The sequence below is a fragment of the Phyllostomus hastatus genome, unplaced genomic scaffold (assembly GCF_019186645.2).
Source record: "Phyllostomus hastatus isolate PE091 unplaced genomic scaffold, TTU_PhHast_1.1 phas_contig_17, whole genome shotgun sequence".
Lineage (NCBI taxonomy): Eukaryota > Metazoa > Chordata > Mammalia > Chiroptera > Phyllostomidae > Phyllostomus > Phyllostomus hastatus.
The window spans coordinates 1,347,894-1,367,683 of record NW_025333664.1 but is presented as its reverse complement, the minus strand read 5'-3'; the positions used below and the strand labels follow the sequence as shown (position 1 = coordinate 1,367,683).

Here is a 19,790-nt window from a genome sequence, read left to right as displayed (position 1 = left end):
GCCTCGGGCCGCGCCCAGCACTGATTTCTTCCTGTTTTTCAAACTGGCACTCGACCCGCCGGGCGGAGCGCAGCTGGGCCAGCGCTGCGCTCAGGGACACGTCTGCTGCAGAGACGGTCCCCATCCTGCTCGGAATTCGTGACGCCAGAGAGAGGCAGGCCCAGGCGGTGGGAGGTGCAGGGCGCCCGCGGGAGCGTGGGTGAGCTCTCTCCGCGGGTGGGTGGCCAGGCCCTCTCTGAGAACTCGGGGGGCGAGCGGAGGAGGTCTTCCCCAGTGGGGAGCACGCGGCTCGGAGTGGGCGACCCCCAAGTGGGGTTTCGTATGGGTCCGCCCAGGAAACCTCCCTGGGCACCGGCCACCTCTGCGTGAGTCCGAGCCGGACGTGCCCGCACGTTGAGCCCCGGAAATGGCGCAACGTGTGTCTTTTCCCACCGCCTCGCGGGGAACGGAGCAGACTCGGGGTCACGAGGGGCCGGCGCAGTGCTCTGTTTACCGGCCGCACAGGTTTCGGGGTGGGAAACCAAGGTCACGCCCTCCTCTGGGCCCAGCGCTCTCACGGGGCCCCTCTGGAGGGAGTGACCTGGAGTCTGAGTTCCGGAAGGCCGGCGCGAGGCGCTAACCAGCAGGCAGCCCTGCCCTGCTGTGCGGGCTCTGGGGGGAGGACCCGAGGTTGCTCCGTCTGCAGCTCTTTTGCTCTCTTGCCCAAGTCGACTCCGACCTTGGCGCTGCACGGTGACCTTGGAGCTCCACGGTCCCCCTCCATCGGCTTCCCCCTCCTTGGCGGCGTGGCCGTGCAGCCAGAGCACCAGGATTCCGGGCGCAGCGCTCCCCCAAAGCAAGACAGAGACGCTGGGAGACGTCTGAGCAAACAAAGCCCCCTCCCCACACATCTCCAGGCCGAGGGAAAGCGGGCAGCAACACCCCTCACTGTCCGAGCTGTGCCTAGCCTTCGCCCAGTGACCCCTTAAAGGAGGGCCCCCAGTTCAGAAGTCTCCCTGGCAGAGCCCCTCGGCCCGCGGGCCTGCCCACCTGCCCGCCTGCCCGCCTGCCCACGAGGAGTCCCTTCCTTCCCTCTCATTTCCAGGGGTTTCTCATCTCTTCCTCGGCCTCTCGGGCCTCCCCGTGCGTTCTGCGGCACCAACAGCAGTCGCCGCTTCCCCAGTCCCCTTGAGGCCGCCGGCCAGGGCCCAGGCTCGGAGCCTTCCAGGGCGCTGGAGGGTCTGCACAGCCCCCCGGGCCTGACATGCAGCCCAGCCCGAGGCCTCTCTTGGCTAAACGCGGGCGCCAGGCCCTGAGGGTGGCCTGCGACTGTGGACTCAGGGAGATGACACCTGAAAGATAAAGGTCACGGCGGAGCGCCTGCTCCCGCCACGGACCCCGCCCAGCGGGGAGTTGGACCGAGGCAGCAGGGGCTCCCCATCCAGGAGGGGTGCCCAGGGGGTGGGGGGGGCGAGAAACCCCGCGTCTTCGACAGTCTTCAGCCCCTGGGCCCCCCCCTTGCCCCCCCCCCACACACACACACACTTTTCCCAGTAAACGGAGCGTCTGAGGCCCCTTCGGCCAACGTGGGCTTGGGCTCCAGATGCCCTGCCCTTGCGCGGCCGCGCGGTGCGGGCGGAGAGGCGGGGTGCGGGCGCGGCGCCTTTAAGGCCCGCGTCAGGCGGACGAGCGCAGGGGCCGGGCGGCGGGCGGGGCCTCCGCGGGGCGACCGCGCGGCTTCACCTGCGGTTCGGAGCGCGCGGAACAGAGGCGCGGGCGGCTGAGAGGCCGGCGGACGCACCGGCCCGGAGGAGCGCGCCGCCGCGGGGCTGGAGGTTCGGGGCCCGTGGAGCGGCGCGATCGCGGCGGCGGCGAGGAGCGGGCTCCAGGCTCCGGGCTCCGGGAGGGCGGGCGCCGGGGCGCGGCGCGGCGGGGAAGATGACCGCGGGCTCCGGCGTCCTCCTGGTGCTGCTTTCGCTCTCCGGAGCTCTTCGGGTAAGTTGCCGCCTCCCGCCCCGGCGTCTTGGAAGCCGGAGCGGCGCGGGGCCGTCACCGGAGCCGGTGGGGCGCGCACACGACCGGAGAAGCTCTCCCGGGCTTCCCCGGCCCTCGCCGCGCGCACCGCGGCATCCAGCCGGCTCCCGCGCCCCGCGAAGCCGCCCGCGGTTGGCAGAAGCGTGGAGCCGCCGGGACAGCGCGGAGCGGCGGTGCGGAGCCGGGCGGGAGTGTGGGCGGCTGGCCGGGCGGGTCAGCGACGGAGGGAGCTCTGCCGGGAGAAGACCGTGGAGCATCCCTCGGCTGCTTCAGGTCCGCGGCCGCGCTGCCCAGAGCCCGGCTCGCCGGCTGGCGGACTCGGCGCGCCCTCCATCGCCCGGGAGCCGCGTGCCTCCGGAGTTGTTGGACACAGCCGGACCGGGGCTGCGGGCGCGGGGACCTGGTGACGGCGGGCGGGGGGTCTGGCCGACGGGGGCACCACCCTGTCTGACCACCCCTGCCGGGGGTTGGGGCTTCGAGGCGCAACCCCGCCTGGGTTTTCTGGGTGCCGGCGAGGACCGTCGCTGGGGGGTGGGCGGCGATGGAGATCGCGGGACACCCTCGCCGCGGAGTCCCCGCGGGGCGGGGTGCGCGGGCGGGGCCCTCTCTGCTCCGAGTGGGGCTGCGGAGCCGGGCGCTGGGCGGCCGCAGAGCCAGGGTGTCCGCGGAGCGCGGTCCTGGCGCTCGCCTCCTTCCCTCGCAGCCCGCGCCCGGATCCCCAGTCTGCTCTGCGCCTGCTGGGGGCAGGGCGCGGGGGGCGGCGTGCGGGCTGCGCCCAGGGCGCCCCGGTGGGAGGCGGAGGGGCCGAGGGAGTTGCAGGAACCCCCTCTCGTGGCCGTTCGGCCTCGCTGCTCCTTCCGGGCCGCGCGGTGTAACCTCGGAGATGAGCCGGCGCCCGTGGGCAGGCCGCTCCGAGGCTGCGGGCGCGGGGTGCGCTTGGCACTCTCCGGGGGCGACTGCAAACTTTCCTGGGCGAGTGCACTGCCTCGGCGCCCATCTCCATGGAGCTTGGTGCCCCAGGACCCAGCCGCCGTGCCCAGCCTTTCCAAAGAGCGGCCCGACCCTGCACCCTCTCCTTCTCTGGTGCTTCTGGCTGGGGGGCGCCCCCGTCCGCAGCAATGGTGGGTGCTGGGAGCTGGGGCTGGGGCAGCCTCCAGCCGAGAGGCGTGGAGGGGCGGAGGAGGGGGCTGCGGCGTGGGAGGCGTGTCCTGCAGGGAGGCTGAGGGGTGCCGGCTTCACCACGCTGCCTGCCCTGGCCGGGCTGGCGATGAGGCGGTCGCTTCCCTGTGGCTGTTTCTCCCTCCGTCCCCAGCCCCGCGGCAGACCCGTAACTCCCACTCCCCCGCCCGGAGGGGCCTTCCTACGCCGCTGTGCTGCCTGCCTGCGCGGGGCTCCAGACCACCTCCCACTGGGGGGGAGAGCCGGGGCGCTGGGAAGCGGGCAGGAGGAGGATAGGACACCCACCCTTTCCTGTCAGTTAGGGGGGCCCTCTCTCCTGGCAGAGAAGTGGCTGCGAAGGTGGACCAGCAGCAGAGGAAGTAGGGGCAGGGCCGAGAGCACTGGAGGGAGAACCACCCCTCCCCCACACACACACACACCCCCAGCCTCCTGGCCGGTCCCTCCAGCCGAGTCCCAGACAACCGCCCCTCCCGTTCCCCGGCCACTCCCCTCCCTGGTGGCCCACCTCACCCATGGGCGGGGGGGCAGGGGGGGGGGGCGGGAGGATTGCTACCGAAGGGTGAAGTGGCGGCACGCAGCCGCCCCCTGGCCTCCGCCGCTCCTGGCCTCCCCCCTCTGTTGTCACTGGCCAACTCCTGGCTCTCCGGCCGGCCGGTCTGCCGCCTCCTGGACACTGCTCTTGCTCTCACTCCTCCGAGTGCCAGTTCCGCCCAGACAGCCGCCGGCCGCCCCTCCCCAGCTCGCCTGGCCCCCAGCCGACCCGGCTCCGAGTCTGGTGGGCCCCAGGGCGCGTCCGGGCCCGTCAGAGCAGAGACCGGTGCACAGCCCGTCCCTGGTGGGCCGTCGGGCCCGATCCCTGTGAACGTGACGTTTGTTCTGACCTCTCGCTTTCCCATCTCAGGCCCACGGCGGGGACCTTGCGGCCGGGGAGACCTGCAAGGCTGGATTCTCCGAGGAAGACTACACGGCACTAATCTCCCAGAATGTTCTGGAAGGAGAGAAGCTCCTCAAAGGTAGGGTGGGCACAGGCAGGGAGGAATCCCTCTCCTTGCCCTGGATCGGGGAACGTTTTGACGGGCCCACCCGAGCCCCCCCTCTGTGTCCCGGGGTCAGTGAGGTGCGGCCCGGGGCTGCAGCGTCACGGCGTCACAGGTGCATGACGTGGCGTCACCCCGAGCGAGGGGAATCGTGTTCTGGGCCGCTCACCGGAATGCGGTCGTCACCCAAGCGGTGTGTGCGGAGGAGACTTTCTGACGAAGTGTCTCTCTATGTGTGAAACTCCGGATGCTTAAACCACCCTGGCTCTGCAATGCACGGTAAAGCAGGCGGTGTGGTGGGAACTGGGGGAAATAAGCCCATGGATGTCCTGTTCGCGTGCGCGGCACTCGTCTCCCCGACCGTCCCGCCGACAACACGGAAACACCCGGGAGGGGGCCGCCAGGGAGCCCCTCCGTCCGCGCCGGGAGGGCGAGGCCAGGCGGCGCCAGGACCCGGGAGGGCGGCGGGTCCCTGTGCATGTGGTTCTGTTCGCCCTTCAGGACACACTGATGAGACTCCGTGTTTGCGGGGGAGGGGAGATGACGCGGCTCCTCCTGCCCCGGGGCGCCCCTCCTTGCCTCAGTTTCCCAGAAAGAGGAATTTAGCTGACTTCCCGGGGATGGAGGGAGCAAACTTGAGATACAGCATCGCAGCTGAGTGTCGCCGCTCAGGACGAACTGGTCCTCAGACCGCTGCGGTCTCCCCGTCTGTGCTGCAGGGGCGCAGGGTTTGCACACGCACACACATGCACACGCACACGCCCCACCCCGGGCACTGGCAGGTCCACCTGCCTGAGCCGGTGAGTCCTCAGACCCCCCCCCCGACTCCCTGGTTCCCGCCGCCTGAATCAGGATTTTCTCTTTGCCCCGAATCCAACTCTTCTTATTTGCTGTCGTCTGAGTCGACTGCTAGAGCCGGGGGGTGGTGCTCTTGACTCTTGCGTTGACGGCCAGATGGCCAGACAGACAGAGCACACACCGGGAAGGGCCCACCCCTGGACGGTGGGCGTGCTTGTGAGGAGGCGGGTGAGGTCGGAGTGTTATTGCCCCAACGTCGTTGGAGCGGCGAGCATCCTGCAGGACCACGGGTCACGGCGTCTTCCCCCGAGCGCCCGCGGGGAGGGCCCGACGCTCCTCCCACTCTCAGTGTGTTGTTACGTGTGGAGGTGCCGCCGCCGCCGTTAGCGTGTCCTGAAGCCGACGCCCCGGAGCCTCCCCAGGTGTGGCCCTGAACAGGAAAGGAGGCTCGCGTGTCCGTGTTGCCGCGGAGTTCTGGAAGGACCGCCTCTGTTTCAGCGACGGCAGGTGCCGCCTGCCGCGGAAGGGGGCGGCAGGGTCTTGCCCCTTTACAATAAGGAGGGAGACTGCGAACAAGTGTCTCCTCGCTGGCCTGGCTGTGATCGCTGGCTGCGGCTGAGAAGAGAGCAGCAGAGTGGGTCCCGGGACCCGGGGGGGATCTGCAGCGCCCTCCCCTGGGGGCCGGAGTCCCACTGCCCCCCCAGCCCCTCCCCGGCAGCCCCGCCCTGTCCTCTTCCCGTGGCCCTCCTCAAGGTGAAGAACCCCGGGGCAGAGAGACGGCGTCATCTCAGAAGTAACGTCGCAGGTACGGAGGTGAGAGCCGACCTGTGCGCACCCCAACCAGGGAGATAAAAATTTCTCTATCCGAGTAGAAAGCTTCGCAAACGACCAGATCGCGGTTGAGGGGTGTGTGTGTGTGTGTGTGTGTGTGTGTGTGTGTGACAAAGATAATCACAAGGTGCGATATTTCCGGAAGTGCGGTGGGAACCCAGTGAGAGAGGCAACGACTGCTCGCCCCCGAGTTACCCCTGTGGGCCGGGCTGAGCCTCTGTGTGGCCGCGTTTGAGGACCGGCCCTCCGTCCGAGGAACGGCCGCCCCATGGGCCTCCCTTGGCCCGGTCAGCCTCCCGGCGGCCTCGGAGACGCCCAGGTTCCAGAGGGCGGCTTGCTGCTCCGTAATTAACTTGTTTATGACGAGTGGAGGGGAGAAATGTCGTGGCATTCTGTTTTATGTCTTAATGAAAACCATTTGCAATCTCCAAACTTCATGCTAATTGGGCTTAAAATAGTTTCCCCCAACAGGGCGGCAGATCCGATGGTACCTATCGCGAACCTTTCGAACAGCGGATCCGCCGCCCTATGGCAACGCAAGGCGTCGGTGTCGCTGATTCTCGGCGTCCCCGCGTCCCTGCGTCCCCTCCGAGTCTCTGCTTTTGCTGGTGCGCCTTTGAATGTAGTCGCCTGTACGCTTACGGGGTAGCTTCGTCTTCGTGGAGGGCCACTCATGGCCGCCCTCACTGGGGCACGGCAGGGCCTGAAACGGCATGGCTGAGCCGTTTTCCTGAGGCTGAAATGGCAGGTTCTCTGGGCCAGCGTGTGGGGCGGCCGTGGGCGGCTGTGGGCCGGTGTCCGGTTCCCCGCCCTGTTAATAATTAACCGCCAGCCCGGCAGAGGCTGCAGGGGAGCTGGTGGCCTGCGTCGCCCTCTCTCCAGAGGGCAGAGGTCTGGGAAAACCCAGACCGGCTGGAGGGCGACACCCCCCGCAAGGATGGGGCGTGCCAGGCGGCGGCGTGGGATGCAGGGTGCGTGCATCCTATCTCCCCAGGCTCCCGCAGAAGAGGGACACAGGTGAGCAGAAATCTTACCTGCTGGTCACGGGAGGGGGTGGGGCCTGGACTTTGCCGGGGGAGGGTGGGCTCCGTGAGTTCAGGCACCGCAGGAAGATGGGCTCTGTTTCTGGTGACCGCATGTCTGTCCTGAGACTTCCTCCTTCCTGCCCCCTCCCCTGGCCAGTGCAGGGCCATCTCGTGACCGTCACGCCACACTCTGCCTCCCCATCAGGTGACTGATGTGATCTGGTTAAACATCTCTCTTACATAACCCTAAGGTTCACTCGGGCAGCAGCAGCCCTGCCGTTCTGGCTTACCATTTAGATCATTTTGGGAGGTTCTTGGCCAACAGGGTAAAACCCGGTGGACGGAATCCTACATGGGGGTAATTAGTCTCGAGTAACAGTGCGGAGGTAGGTGGTGGAGGGCTGGAGCAGCTGATCTGGGGCACCTCCCCACGCCCCATACTTACTGTCAGCATTCCGCCTCCTTTGGCTCGTCGCTTTATCGCCTCATCCTGGCAAACTGGCTGCTGTGGCTCCAGACACTGCGTTTGAGTTTGGAGCAGGAAAAAGGAAGGAGAGGTAGCAGCATCAGCGTCTCTTCCCTGCGTCAGGAATGTACTTTCTCAGAGCTCTTTCACACAAGTTCTCATCGGCGAGAACTAGGTCACGGGCCACTCTGAGCTAGGAGGCTGGGAAGCAGAGAATTGTAACTCCGGCAGCCACTGCCCCGTGTGGCTTAGACCCATTCTGGTCCATCACCCGGTCCCAGAACTGGGATTCCGTTCTGGGGGGAAGACGGGAGGAACGGGTGCAGTGTCTACCGATCAGGTTTCTCGGGGCTGCAGGACCTGACACAGAGGGGACAGGCCGTTCTTTGTTGAATGAACGGCTCGTGTGCGTCACAAGACACACGGAGAGAGGGAGGGTTGCCGAGAGACCAGATACGGGGAGTCCGGGGTGGGTCTCTAAGACTGGGCCCCAGTGTGACAGGCCGGAAGTAGCCTTCGCTGGCCTTCGAGACAGGCGTGCCGGGGGAGCATGCGGGGAACGGCCCGTGTGCCCGAGCAGGCCGAGCTGACCCCCGTCTGGGCAGACAGGTGACTAACTCCCCCCAGGGCGGAAGGCATCCCCAGACACGCGGGCAAGAGCGCAGAGCGTCTCCTCGCACCCCCGAGGCCCGGAATCAGGCCCGACGCCAGGGGCGGCGGTGCGCAGCTGGTACTGCAGAAGGAGGCGGTGGCCGGGCGGAGATGCCGGCGCCCCGGTGTTCCTGGGTCCCCGCTGGCCTGCGGAGGAGCGGGAGCGGCCGTGAGTGTTCAGATAAGTGGCAGTGATGACGGGCCGGCCACGTGCGGTCACAATTACCAGACACTGCACGTTGCCCGTCCGGTGCCCCTTCTCTCCCTGTTCCCCGCTGGCAAAGCCTTGCCTGTGCCTGTCCACTGGGCTCCCACCGAGCCCTGTTTCAGATGCCCCCACCTTTAGTGGGCTTTCCTACACCAAGGCGGCACGCCCATGTGGCCCTTTCTGATCGGTGAGGTCTAATCAGGTTATTCTCTCAGCTTCTGGGAGAGCTTTATTTTTTCCTAATAAAGAGGAACAGACTCAGCTGGCGATGCCTTTCCCCTTTACCTCTTCCTCCTGCCTGGAATACAGATGTGATGTCTTGAGCAGGGCAGCCCTCTTGTGACTGTGAGGAAGGTGGCCCAGGAACGGGTCCCAGGTGGCATCCTGGGACAACTCCAGAGCCCTGGACCCATTCTCCCTGGAGCGGCGGGAAAAACAAGGTGGAGACACCGCAGTCCCTGCACGCAGGGGAGCCCGGGCACCGGCGGCCGGTCACCGCGTCCTCTGGCGTTAAGATTCCAAAACCCACCAGGCCACCAGACTGGCCGCCGACACCCTGCATGCGGCGTAGCAGAAAGGTCGGGGACCGAGGGAAGGCTGCCAGCCCCGACCTAAGGGTGTGGGAGACTGACAAGCTGAGCGGTGGCCGGCAGCAAGATCTCGCTGAGGAAGAAAACCAGGAATATTTAAACGAATACAAAGCAGAAAAAGTAGCCGGTGATGCATCTGTGAAGGCCTGCCATAACCCCCCCCCACACACACACCTCGCTTACATAATGCAAAGAAGTCGTGCCGAAGCTGCTTTGGAGGAAGACAGTTACCAGAGACCTTCTCGCGTGGAGAAAGGCAAGACTCACCCGAGCATTCGGCCCGCCGACGGTGCGGCTGGTTACGGGGAGGGCCTTTCAGCGGAACAGCCAGCCACCGCCCGCGTCCAGAGAAGCCGCCGCCCCACCCGTGAACTCCCCAGGGAGAGCATGCTGCCGGGCGATCGGTCCGCCGTCACCCGCGCTGGAAGGCAGGTCCTCAGATGACAGGCCCAGCCCCTCGTGGGTCACCAGCGAAAACCAGAAGCCGAACGTCTTCGGACAGAGGGGCGACCCCAGGAGAAGAAGAGGGCGTTCCTGGAGAGCACAGGTTCATGTGGCAGGGACCCTGAAAGGGTGGGGGGTGGAACACAGAAGCGGGTGCCGGGAAAACCACCGCGGGACTCGCACAGGCTGGGACCCGGCTCGCAAACCGCAGGAGGGAGGAGCCGAGGAGGGGGTGGCTCCCGAGGAAGGACGAGCCCCTGATGAGACCCACGGACAGGAAGGCGAGAGAGCATTCCCGTGGGGACGGAGGCCGCACGCCTCGCAGAGGCCGCAGGAAGTCAACGGAGGGGTGAAGGGCGCGCGTCCACTCCGGAGGACAGAGGGAGTGGACAGGCGGGGTGGGCCGCGGGGCAGAGGAAGGGGCGGTGACGGCCACAGGGCCTGGAGAGCAACCGCGCGGCGTGGAGGCGCCCCCGCAGGCCCCACACCGGGAGATGAGCGAAAAGAACCGGCGTCGCCTTGCTTCATGTGTTCTAAATGCGTCCTTCAACACAAAGACGCTTCTTGAGTTGTGACGGTGTCGGGTGGTTTGCGTGCTAACATTCTGCCCGCCCACAACACGCCTCCGAAGGCGTGGGGGACCGGCCGGCATCCCGAGCAGAAAGGGGGCGGCGCCCTCCGTGAGTGGGCGTGGCCGCGGCTCCCCCCTCTGAGCACGCCTCCAGCCCTCGACCACAGAAGCGCGGGATCTAAGTTCATTAAGAGGACGCCCACCTCTTCCCGAGAACCACCCTCTGGTGCTGCAGCGTCTGCCGCCCCTACATGCCCTCCTGCGGCTCGCTGGGGGGCTGGCACCGGCTCAGTCCCCACCAACAGCCTCCTGGAAGTCCCCTCCCCTGGTCACTTCCTGGACACGCGACCAGCGTGCCTGAGTCCGCGTGTGTCCACGTTCCTTTCTCGTGTGTAGTCCAGGTCGGATGACCAAGAGTCCCGCCACCGTGCGGCGCGTGTCGGTGGAGAAACGGTCTCGATAAAGTTACCCACTTACGGACCGGCCACTGAAGTGAAAATGGCATATATGCGCTGTCCTGCTTTTTGTTATCATTAATATTGGCTGTGTTCTGCCAAATTCATCCTTGCTGTACGGGGCGGGGGGGGGGGCGGCGGGAATTACCTTTTTATCAAGTTTTCCAAAAACAGAGTGGATCTCAGAGCTTAAGGAGCTGAATACCCTCGCGAGGGTGTATGCAACTTCAGACTGAGCGGCCGGTTCTGGAAGAACAACAGCTGGGAATGAAGTCCCACCACTCGGAACTGTTTCACTAGAACCAAGACTTCCAGAGCCTCAAGGCCCAGGGTCCCCTAGACCCGAGCCTGCCTTCCCGATAAACTTAGCGAAGTCCTAGAGACTGGAAGTGAGGTGGTTTGTGATACGCTTGCTTCCCAAAAACCAGACTGGGTCTTTACTAAACATCCAATGGGATATGTTTCTTAAAGGTCCATGCGTAATAAATACTTTTTTTTTTTAAGGAAAAACGCGACTTTTGTCTAGGTGTTTCAGTGGCGTCGTCCGGTGAGAGGGTGCGAGACTGTGAGTGATCAAAACGCAGTAACGTTGAGTCCCGGCCGGACTGCGCGCCGGCCTGTCCCACAGCGACCTGGTCACCGTCACCGTCACCCTCACCCTCACGAAAGCCTTTCCAGGGAGGCAGCGTCGCCAGCTCCCGTTGGCGGGGCCAGAAGCTGACGATCGCCGAGGTGGGAAGTTCGGCCCCAGACTCGGGGGCCACCTTGCGTTTGCAGCGCCGGCCCCAGGGTTAGAAGAGCCGGGCTGCTCGATGCCAACGAGGTTTTTCAGTTACGGGGGCGTGACAGACAGTCCTGGAGCAGCCTTCTCAGACTCTGCCGGCGCCGGCGAACAGCAGAGAAGTCCTGCCAGGCAGTCCGGATGGTTCTGGAAGCCCGGAGCGCATGGGGGCTCAGCCAGGTGTAGGCACGGGACCGTTGTCATAAATGTCTCCCATCGTGGCGTGAACCTCTGGGGACATGGTGAGGGGCTCATGAGAAAGGCTGAGGACTCTGGTCTGGAGGAGGCCACCACGGGACGGGGCCCCACGTCTTTGGGGGGGCATGGGGGGGGTGTGTGTGAGACCGCCCTCCATCTGCAGGTGGCCCCTGCTGCCTGGGTTTGGGGTCTCCGGTCTTTGTTTGTTTGCAGGGACCTCTGATCTAGGATCCTAGGTCTCTCTCTCTTTCTTTCTTTTTTTAAAATCAATACCGGAACTCATCACAACCGGAGAGCGAGTGAGCACGCAAGCATTCGTCTTTTCAAACAATATACCTCTCCTGACTTTTCCAAGGGGTGGTTTTTACTCCCAGAGAATTCCACTCTAAAAAACGCCGCGAGCTGAGTGAGTTTCTTTCCGTCGAGGGTGAGAAAGTCCTCCTGTGTGTGTTCTTGTAAAACCTCGTGGCACTTGCTCGTTCTTCTAATCCTCCAAGGTGGGTGGGGGGGACCCTGGTGTGTTGGAAGCTGGGCTGTTAAATCGTTTGCTTTTGTCAAAGGACTCCGAATTTTGGTGACTTTTGGCCTGGGCTCTAGGCTGCCCTCTTCTGGTGGCCTCCGGTACTGTCTCAGGCTGGCTCCCTCCCCCACCCGCCTTTAAACAAACAGAAAAAAAGAACAAAACTGAACAACCCTAACTTACTCATCTTGGACCAGCGAGTGGCACCCAAGGTCGTTTCCCTTCAGCCTCTCTCCGGGTCAAGCTGGAATTTTTGAGGACCTCCCCTATGCTAGTGGGCACCCTCGTGGAATGCTCAAAGCGCATTCCAAATCCCCGGGGGGGGGGCACCTGCCTGGCCCCCTGTGAGGTCGGCGTGAATACCCACGCCGCCCACTCCTCCCAGGGAGGAGGTTGCTCGATTATGGATCGTGTTTGCTCCTGAGCGCAGCGCCAATGACCACAGGCGTGAAGGGTCGATCGACACCAATGATTTCCTTGCTGCTGTGGACGCGTCCCCCCAGGGCGAAAATCGGGGGGTCCTCAGGGCCCTCCCTCCCGGCGGCCCCGGGGAGCAGCCACTTCCTGGGTTCCTGGGTTCCTGGGTTGCGGGCCCGTGGCTTCTGCCAGAGGCGCCTGCGCTCCTTGGCGGGCGGCCCCTCCCTCCGCCCGCAGAGCCAGGCCGGCTACCTGTCTGGGTCCCACACTGGGGTCGCCTCCCCTGGCTCTCCCCCCCCCCCCGGCTCCCGTGCAAGGACCCCGCGGTGACACTGGGCCCACCCCCCGGAGAGTCCGGGACCCATCCTCTCCCACCCTAGCTGGAGCCCACACGCAGGGGTTTGGGGAACCAGGCCGTGGGCGTCCTGGGGCCTCTGCGCGCCTGTGTGATGCGGGTCCTCAAGGAGGTGCTGGGGGGGGGCTGTGCTGTGTTCTCTGCTCAATCCCCGAGGCCCCTCAGTGGTCGGTGCTGGCACCCCGCTTCCCCGAGGGGGAAGCTGAGGCCCCGGGGTGACTGAGGGACCCAGAGGCAGGGAAGGCCCCTGTGAATCCCAGGCTCCAGCCCCGGGCCCCACCTCGCCCTCCTGCACTCTCTCCTCCCGCCTCCTTCCCGGAGCTCCGCCCGCCGGGCCCTGGTCTCTGATCCACTCGGCTGCCCCGTCTCTGTGGATCCTGGGACTGCAGGGTGCGCGGCCCCGGGCTTTGCGGAGGCAGCAGCTGTGATCTGGCTGCTTTTCCCTCCGCCTCTGCTGGGCTCTGCTGCTTTCCTGCCACCGTGTGCGGGGATTTAGCAGGGATTAAGGTAAGCCTTCGGGGACAGGTAAATATCCGCGGGGAGGAACCGCACCAGCGGGAGGAGAGGCCAGTGGAGGACCCGCATCTTCGCCCCGGCGGGCGGTCCGCTAGGAGCGCAGCTTCGTGCCGCCGCAGCCGTGGGTGGGCAGGTGGACCCTGAGTCGCTGCCGGACGGACCTCGCTCTTAGTCTCTGAGCGAGACAGAGGACACTGGCCTTCCCACGACTGCACCTCCGACTTGGAGAAATGTCAGATGTGGGCGTGCGGTGGGGTTCGCGGCCCGAGGGAAACTCTGAACACCGTGGAGGCGGATCTGCCTGGAGAGCTGGGCGGGGCCCGGTGCACAGGTTTGCTGAGCGCAGGCGTCGGCTGTGCGTGACCCAGGGGTGGGGGTGCCAGCTGGCGCGGCAGGAGCCGTGGGGGCGGGGCAGAGAAAGTGGGGGTCTTCCCTTCTCTGGGCCTCAGTTTCCCTATCTGCAAAGCAGTGGGGCAGGATGCCCATGGTGGTCCAGGAACTGGGGGACGCTTGTCGAGCCCAGCAGCCCCCTGGGCCCACTCCCAGACCAGCTGCAGTGCGTTGGACGGGATCCCCAAAAGACAAAACCACCGGCACTGTGACCGTGACCTTGTTCGGAGAAAGGGCCTTTGCAGGCATAGCTGAGGGTCTCAGGATGATGTCATCTTGGATTATCCGGGGGGACCCCCCTCCAGTGACAAGGGTCCCTATGAGAGACAGAAGAGAGTTCACAGGCACAGAGGAGAGGCCTTGTGAAGACGGACACAGAGGTTGGGGTGATGCAGCCACAAGCCCAGGACCCCTGGAGCCCCCAGGAGCTGGGAGAGGCAGGAAGGAGCCTCCCCCCTGGAGCCTGGGGGTGCTGGGGGGAGCCTTGCTGTTTAGACTCTGGCCTCCAGGCCTGCAGGAAAACTTGTTACCACAGCTGCGGGCCTCTCACCCGCCCGAATCAGAAGTCCTGGGGCCTGGTCTGGAGTCGGCCTGTTTAACCCGCTTCCCACCCCCTCCGCCCACCGGGGCCGCCAGTGCTCGCGGGAGCCTGCCCGCGGGTCTCGGGCTGCAGGAGTTCCAGCCTCAGCCCTCAGAAGAGGGCCGGCAGGCCTTGTGGGAGACGGGGGCGTCCACGGGGGGGTGTCTGCCGAGGAAGCAGAGGCCTCCAGCGCCGCTCAGGTGCGCGGCCGGCTGGCGAGGGAGGCCGCGTGAAGCTGCAATGTAGCGTTTTCCATTACAGAGGTGTCACGGGCCGGTCTCATCAGAATGCCCGTAGGCCTGGCTCACGCCCTCCCCTCTCGTCACCTTCCCCGGCGGCCAATGCGGCCCTAACGAGGATTACAGTTCCAGGGGCGCCGCGCAGATACGCTGTAACCGTTGGGTTAACCTGGAGGTCCGCCTTGGGGAACGGCCGGCCGGCGGAGCGGCCCCGCCCCCCCGGCGGGCAGCGAGCGAGGCCTTCCCGGAAGAGCATGCCCGTCCTCCCGCCGGTGCTGCCTGGCGGTGCAGATGCAAAGAGGCATCTCCCTGGCTCCGAGCGTCTCGTGTCTCAGTTTCCAGCGGCCGCGTTTTCGCTGCCTGGCTGCCCAGCTCCCCGCTGCCTGGCTGCCCAGCTCCCCGCTGCCTGGCTGCCCAGCTCCCCGCGCGCTCACGCCGGACAGCGGCTGCGGCGCTCGGCGGCCAGGGGTGCGTCCCTGTCCTCTGCCGCCGTGTTCAGGCGGCCTCACAAATGCCCGCGGACCGTCACAGGCTGCTCTGCCCGCTGGGTGGGCAGCAGATGGGCGCCCCGGGCACCTGGGGGGACGAGCTGTGTGGGGCCACGGCCGCCCTGTCTCCCTCCCTTCCGGGTGGGGCTGGGCCGTGTCCTTGGGACCGGCTGGGTGCACTGTGTCCTGCTCGTCCTGATGTGGGGGCTGGTTCGCTGGGGGGGGGGGGCTTGGAGGGACGCCCTTCTCCGTTGCTCCGCCCTCCAGCCGGATGTTCGCGGAGGGGAGCCTGGGCTCACCCGTTGGAGGGCCTCCGCCGAGGGAACTCCGTCGACAGGGGAAGCCGCTCCGCGCAGCCGCTTTGGGGAGCACCAGGCCTCACGCGGGAAGCCCCTCCCGGCCCCAGCGAAGCCCCTCCATACAGCCCGCTGCGCGGGGCTCTGCACCAGCAGCCTCCCCAGGCCAGCGGGGCCCGGCGGCCCAGCCACCCTGCGTGGTCAGAGCGTGCTCGGACTCCTCTCGCCCAGCAGGAGGCGCTGATGAGCAAAAAGTGGGGTCCTGCAGCCTGTCCTGGAGGGGCCTGGGGTACGCGGGCAGCCTGCCTCCTGAGGCCAGCCCTCCAGCCTCCCTGCCTGTGCCCCGAGCCCCGGCTCCCCCACGGAGACCAGGCACCTCCGGGCACCCAGGGGCTGCTCCGCTTCTGCGGCACCCAGCCTGTGTCCTTCCCTTCGGGGTCCTCTGTGGCACCTCCGGCCGGAGGGGCTGGCACCAGGCGGGGGCGGGGCTGGGGCGGGCCTGTGTGCCCACCGGGAGGCGTGCCCGGCCGCTGTTGCGGGTTTTCGCTGCGTATACAGCAGGCCGAGTGTATATAGCAGGCCCAACTCAGCCGGGGCATCTGCCCTTCCTGTCCTTTTCCCTGAGGCTTCCGAGCCCGGCCCCCGCAGGAAGCCAACCCCCAGAGAAAACACCGTCTTCCGGACGGGTGACAGAGGCGTCCAGGGCCGGGGGGGGGGCGGGGGGGTCCCTTTCCCTGCCCACCCAGCCCCGCCTCTCCCTGCACGGCCCCAGACTCTCCCATCCCGGCCCCCTAGACGCAGCGAGCTGGCCTTTGAGACGGCCATTTCCCCAGTAGACGGCGGCTCGATTGGATGGGTTTTTATGATTTTGTTTGGGGACTTGATTATCTTCTTGGCCTTTACATCCTTATGGGCGGCCAGAGACCTTTTGGCCAAAGGTGCGCTTTAAAATTGGATGAATAAATTACGGAGTGACTGTTTAAAGCTCTGCAGGCTCCTGGGGAGGGAGGCCGCCGGTGGGCCCGCGCTCTCGGCGTCGTGATTTATTAATAGGCGGTGGCGTGACTGGGTCCCGCCCTGTCGCAGGAAGGCTGGAGCCGGCGGGGTGCGAGGGGAGTTGCCCCGCGGTGGCTGCGCGGCCGCCTTCTCCCCGCTGCGGGCAGACGCCTTTCCGAGTCGCCCTCTCCCCTCCCGCCGCCCCTCGGAGACAAAGAAGGGATTATACAACCCGTCGGGTGTAGTTCTCATATTTTAAGATAAAAACAGAATAGCGGCAAAGGGCTGAAGGCTATAAAATTGTGATCAAAAGTCCGTAAAATTATAGAACTTGTGTTTTCCGGCGAACAGAGCATCTTCGCGAGGGTGGTTTTTTTTTCTTAAAGGAGCGAGGCAGCGCCAGGGCTGAGCCGCAGAGGAACGGAAGGTGTATTTCCAGGTGGGGGTGGGGGGGGGACTAGAGTTACATGCTTGAGAGGTTAATGGTTGGTGAACGTCAATTTTCTGCAATCCTGGCTAATAAAAATAGCGTAGAAGACATAAAATGTCACGCTGCCAAAAAAGCAGGGGCCTTTGAAATCCGCTTTGAAGTCCGGGGCCCTTTGAAGGTGGTGGGGGAGGGGCGGGGCGGGAGCCGCCGTGTCTCTTCCCTCCCGGTTGAGTGACGGCGCCTTCGGGAGAAGGCGGAAGCTTCTTCAAGGCGGTGGCGGTGCTTCTCGGGAATCTTTTCCGTTTAAACGTGTGGCGAGTAGCCTGGCTTCCTCGCCCTGGAGACTGCGGACGCACACTTATTACAGGAGACGTCTCTACCTGGATATACCTGAACTGTACCTGGGCGTCTCGTGTGCCTTCTGCGGGGGGGCGGGGAGGGGGGCAGGGGTTGCCCTTGAAACTCTCGGAGCCGAGCGTCCCCCAGAAAGCTCTGATTTTGAAATACAATGACGGTGCCCGGCCCGGTGGCTCCGTTGGTTGGAGCATCGTCCCCTGCACCAAAATGTCACATGTGTGATCCCCAGTTGGGGCACCCACCTCAGCTGTCGGTTTGGTCCCCCATTGGCATGCACACGGGAGGCCACCGGGCGGCGTTTCTCCCTCCCATCAATGCCTGTCTCTCTCTCTCCCCTCCCCCGCCTCCCTGCCTCTCTCCGAGATCAATGAGCATATCCTCGGGGGAGGATTAAATAAATAAGTACAGTGGCGGTGACAGACTTCCGTCACAGCCGCGGCGCCTGGCTGGGAAAGAGATCCCACCCGTTGGGTCTGCTTCCCGGTGCCTCTTGGGTCCGGCACCTTCCGCTGTGTGACCCCGAGCCCTTTCACCCGGCGCCCGTCACCTCCAGCCGGGCAGGGTCAGCGCCACAGAAGGGCCAATGGCCTGGCTGTGCGATCGCTCCGTGAGCAGGACGCAGCCCGCCGTGGGGCTGGCGCAGGGAGTCCCAGGCCTGGGCTCCAGCCTCTGCCAGCGCCTGGGCCCCAGCCTGGAGGGTCAGGGCTCTGACTGAAACCCTGAAAGTCTTCCGTGCTCCCCTGACCCTCAGCCTGGAGGCCGCGCCTGCCCTCGCCGCCAGCAGCGAGCTGGCTCTGTCACAGCGCGAGGGTCGCGGCTTCATGTTCCCCGCCTGAAAAGCAAAGCCCGAGGGTCGCCGAGGTCTCTCTGCTCCGTGCCCAGGTTTGGTGTAGGGAGGCGGCGGGGCCTGGAGGCTGACCCACCAGTGAGCATTTGCAGGGGCAGCTGCAGGGGGCGGGGCTGGTGGGCGTGGCCACAAAGAGGGCAGGGCTTGGGAGCAGGCCAGGCTCACCCTCAGCTGCTTCCTCCCTCCACTCAAAACCATGCCATCATGGCTTTCCCTCCCTCCACAAAAGGGGTGCCGAGAAGACAGCCCTTTCCCGCCTGGCCCGGGTCCCGCTGGCAGCCCTAGTGCTGGCGGCCCGGATGGGGGTTCCAGCTACCAGGCGGATGCTGCAAGGGCACGGCTCCGTGGAAAAGTCCCCGGGGGCTCTGGGAGGCCGCAGCTTCAAGGAGGCCTTAATTAATCACTTCCCGCAGCCCAGGGGAGGGGGGAGGCGCCGATCCCCAGACAAGGGCTGTGGCCGCCCGCCCGCCCTCCCTGGAGGGGCTCCTGGGCGAAAACCGCGTGGCCTGCGGCTGCCTCGGACGGCAGCCACTGTCTCAGGAAGGCGCCCCTCCCTGCCATTATCTGGGACTTGTGTTATTGCATTCCTCCCTTATCGGGTTTCAAGTAATATTATTTCCTTCTTGCTTAAATGTCACTCGGGTTAAAGCTTTCGTTGTTGGGAAATGGCATCTTTGATGAGGGCGTCGGGGATCGGGGACGCTCCCGGCCACTCTCCAGGGCGGGGGAAGCCGGCGGTGAGACCCCGTGGGACTGGGATCGCTGCCGGTGCGGCGTCTTTGTGAGGGAGCCTCCGCGGTGGCGGCGGGCGCTTATCTGCTTACTCCCGAACGCAGCGCAGCGCGCTGTCCGTCTCCGTCGCGTCTCCCGGCGGACGGCTCTGCGCGAGGCCCGGGCCTCTCTCCGGGAAGCGATTCGATGTGCCCTGTGGCCGTTAGTGTGGGGCAGGGGGGCCGTCCCGCCTGTACCGCCGACAGCGGCCTCGTCGTGCGGACCCAGCGCTGAGGGGCGAGCCGAGGCGCAGAGGTAACTGCCGCCTTGCTGTCCGGGGAAGCGAGGCAAGTGCTCTGCAGCCCTAGCGCGATGGCCTGTCGGGGACGTTCGCAGCGCCCGGCCTGGGGCACGGAAACCTCTCCTGGTGGCTGCACCGGGACCCTGTTCTTCTGGGTCCCTTTTCCTGGGCGTGCAGCCTCCTTGCCGCTGTCAGACCACACCGACCCAGGGAGACCCGGGTCTGGGAGTGCCCGGGTGCCTAACCGCGCAGGAGCCGCACCGCTCGGCCGAGACCTTGCCGATCCACGCAGGAGCCGCGCTTTGCCGCACCGGAGGCCTGCTCCCCCGAGGAGGCAGCCATGGCTGATCTGCGGTGCCAGAGCCAGGTGCAGAAGGGCTCGTCCTGGCCGTTGCAGTGGTGTGTCCGTGGGCTGAGGACACGCTGTCATCGTGTTCGGGTGACTTCAGGCAGCAGCCTGCCTGGCTGGGGGCCGGGGACCCGTCCTGCTGCCAAGGGGCCCCACCCTGGGGCTCAGCCCCCCGGGGAAATAGCTGAGGGATCGGAGTAACTGCTGGGAAGCTGGGAGGAATCCCAGCAGCTTGGAAGGGTTCGGGGTGGGGGATGGGGTGGGCCACAAAGCGTGTTCTCTCTCCTTAGAGCTGACACCTCGCTGGGCCCCCCTCACGGTCCCCAGTGGCGCTCAGGAAGGAGGTGCCCTCACGGTCCCAGGCGGGGCTGGCCAATCCAATGACGACTTCACCTCGGAAGTGGGACTGGCTCTAGATCCCAGTGGCCAGGAGCCTGCTTTGGGGAGGTTCAGGGTGAACTTGCAGACTCCTCCTTGCGAGCAGCTGAAGGCGGTGGGGGTGGGATGGGCCCGTGGGGGCCACGTGGCTGTGACCGCCCTTCCTAAGGGCCGCCCCTCCGTCCCCCCTGCAGCCCAGAAGCCTTCTATGACCGGCGCACTGGGAACACTGTCCTCGGCGGGAGGAACCAGGCGTAGGGAGCGGGCCTGTCGTCCCCGCCCAGCTGACAGCCCGGTCCTCACGCTGGCCTGCTGCCCCCCAGCTCCACCCTCACACCCATCCTTTGCCAAAATGCCAGGACTTTCAGAAACC

The 19,790-nt window shown here is 65.8% G+C and overlaps 1 protein-coding gene across 1 annotated transcript in view; it reads left to right on the top strand.

Annotated features, from left to right (window-relative positions):
- The first annotated feature begins 1,711 nt into the window (after positions 1–1,711).
- The window catches only part of CDH4 (cadherin 4), a 158,349-nt gene continuing 140,270 nt past the window's right edge, over positions 1,712–19,790 (top strand). The window contains exons 1-2 of the mRNA XM_045833384.1: positions 1,712–1,974; positions 4,094–4,205. Coding sequence (XP_045689340.1) covers positions 1,918–1,974; positions 4,094–4,205 — 169 coding nt within the window. The 5' untranslated portion in view covers positions 1,712–1,917. The remainder of the gene's footprint in view (positions 1,975–4,093; positions 4,206–19,790) is intronic.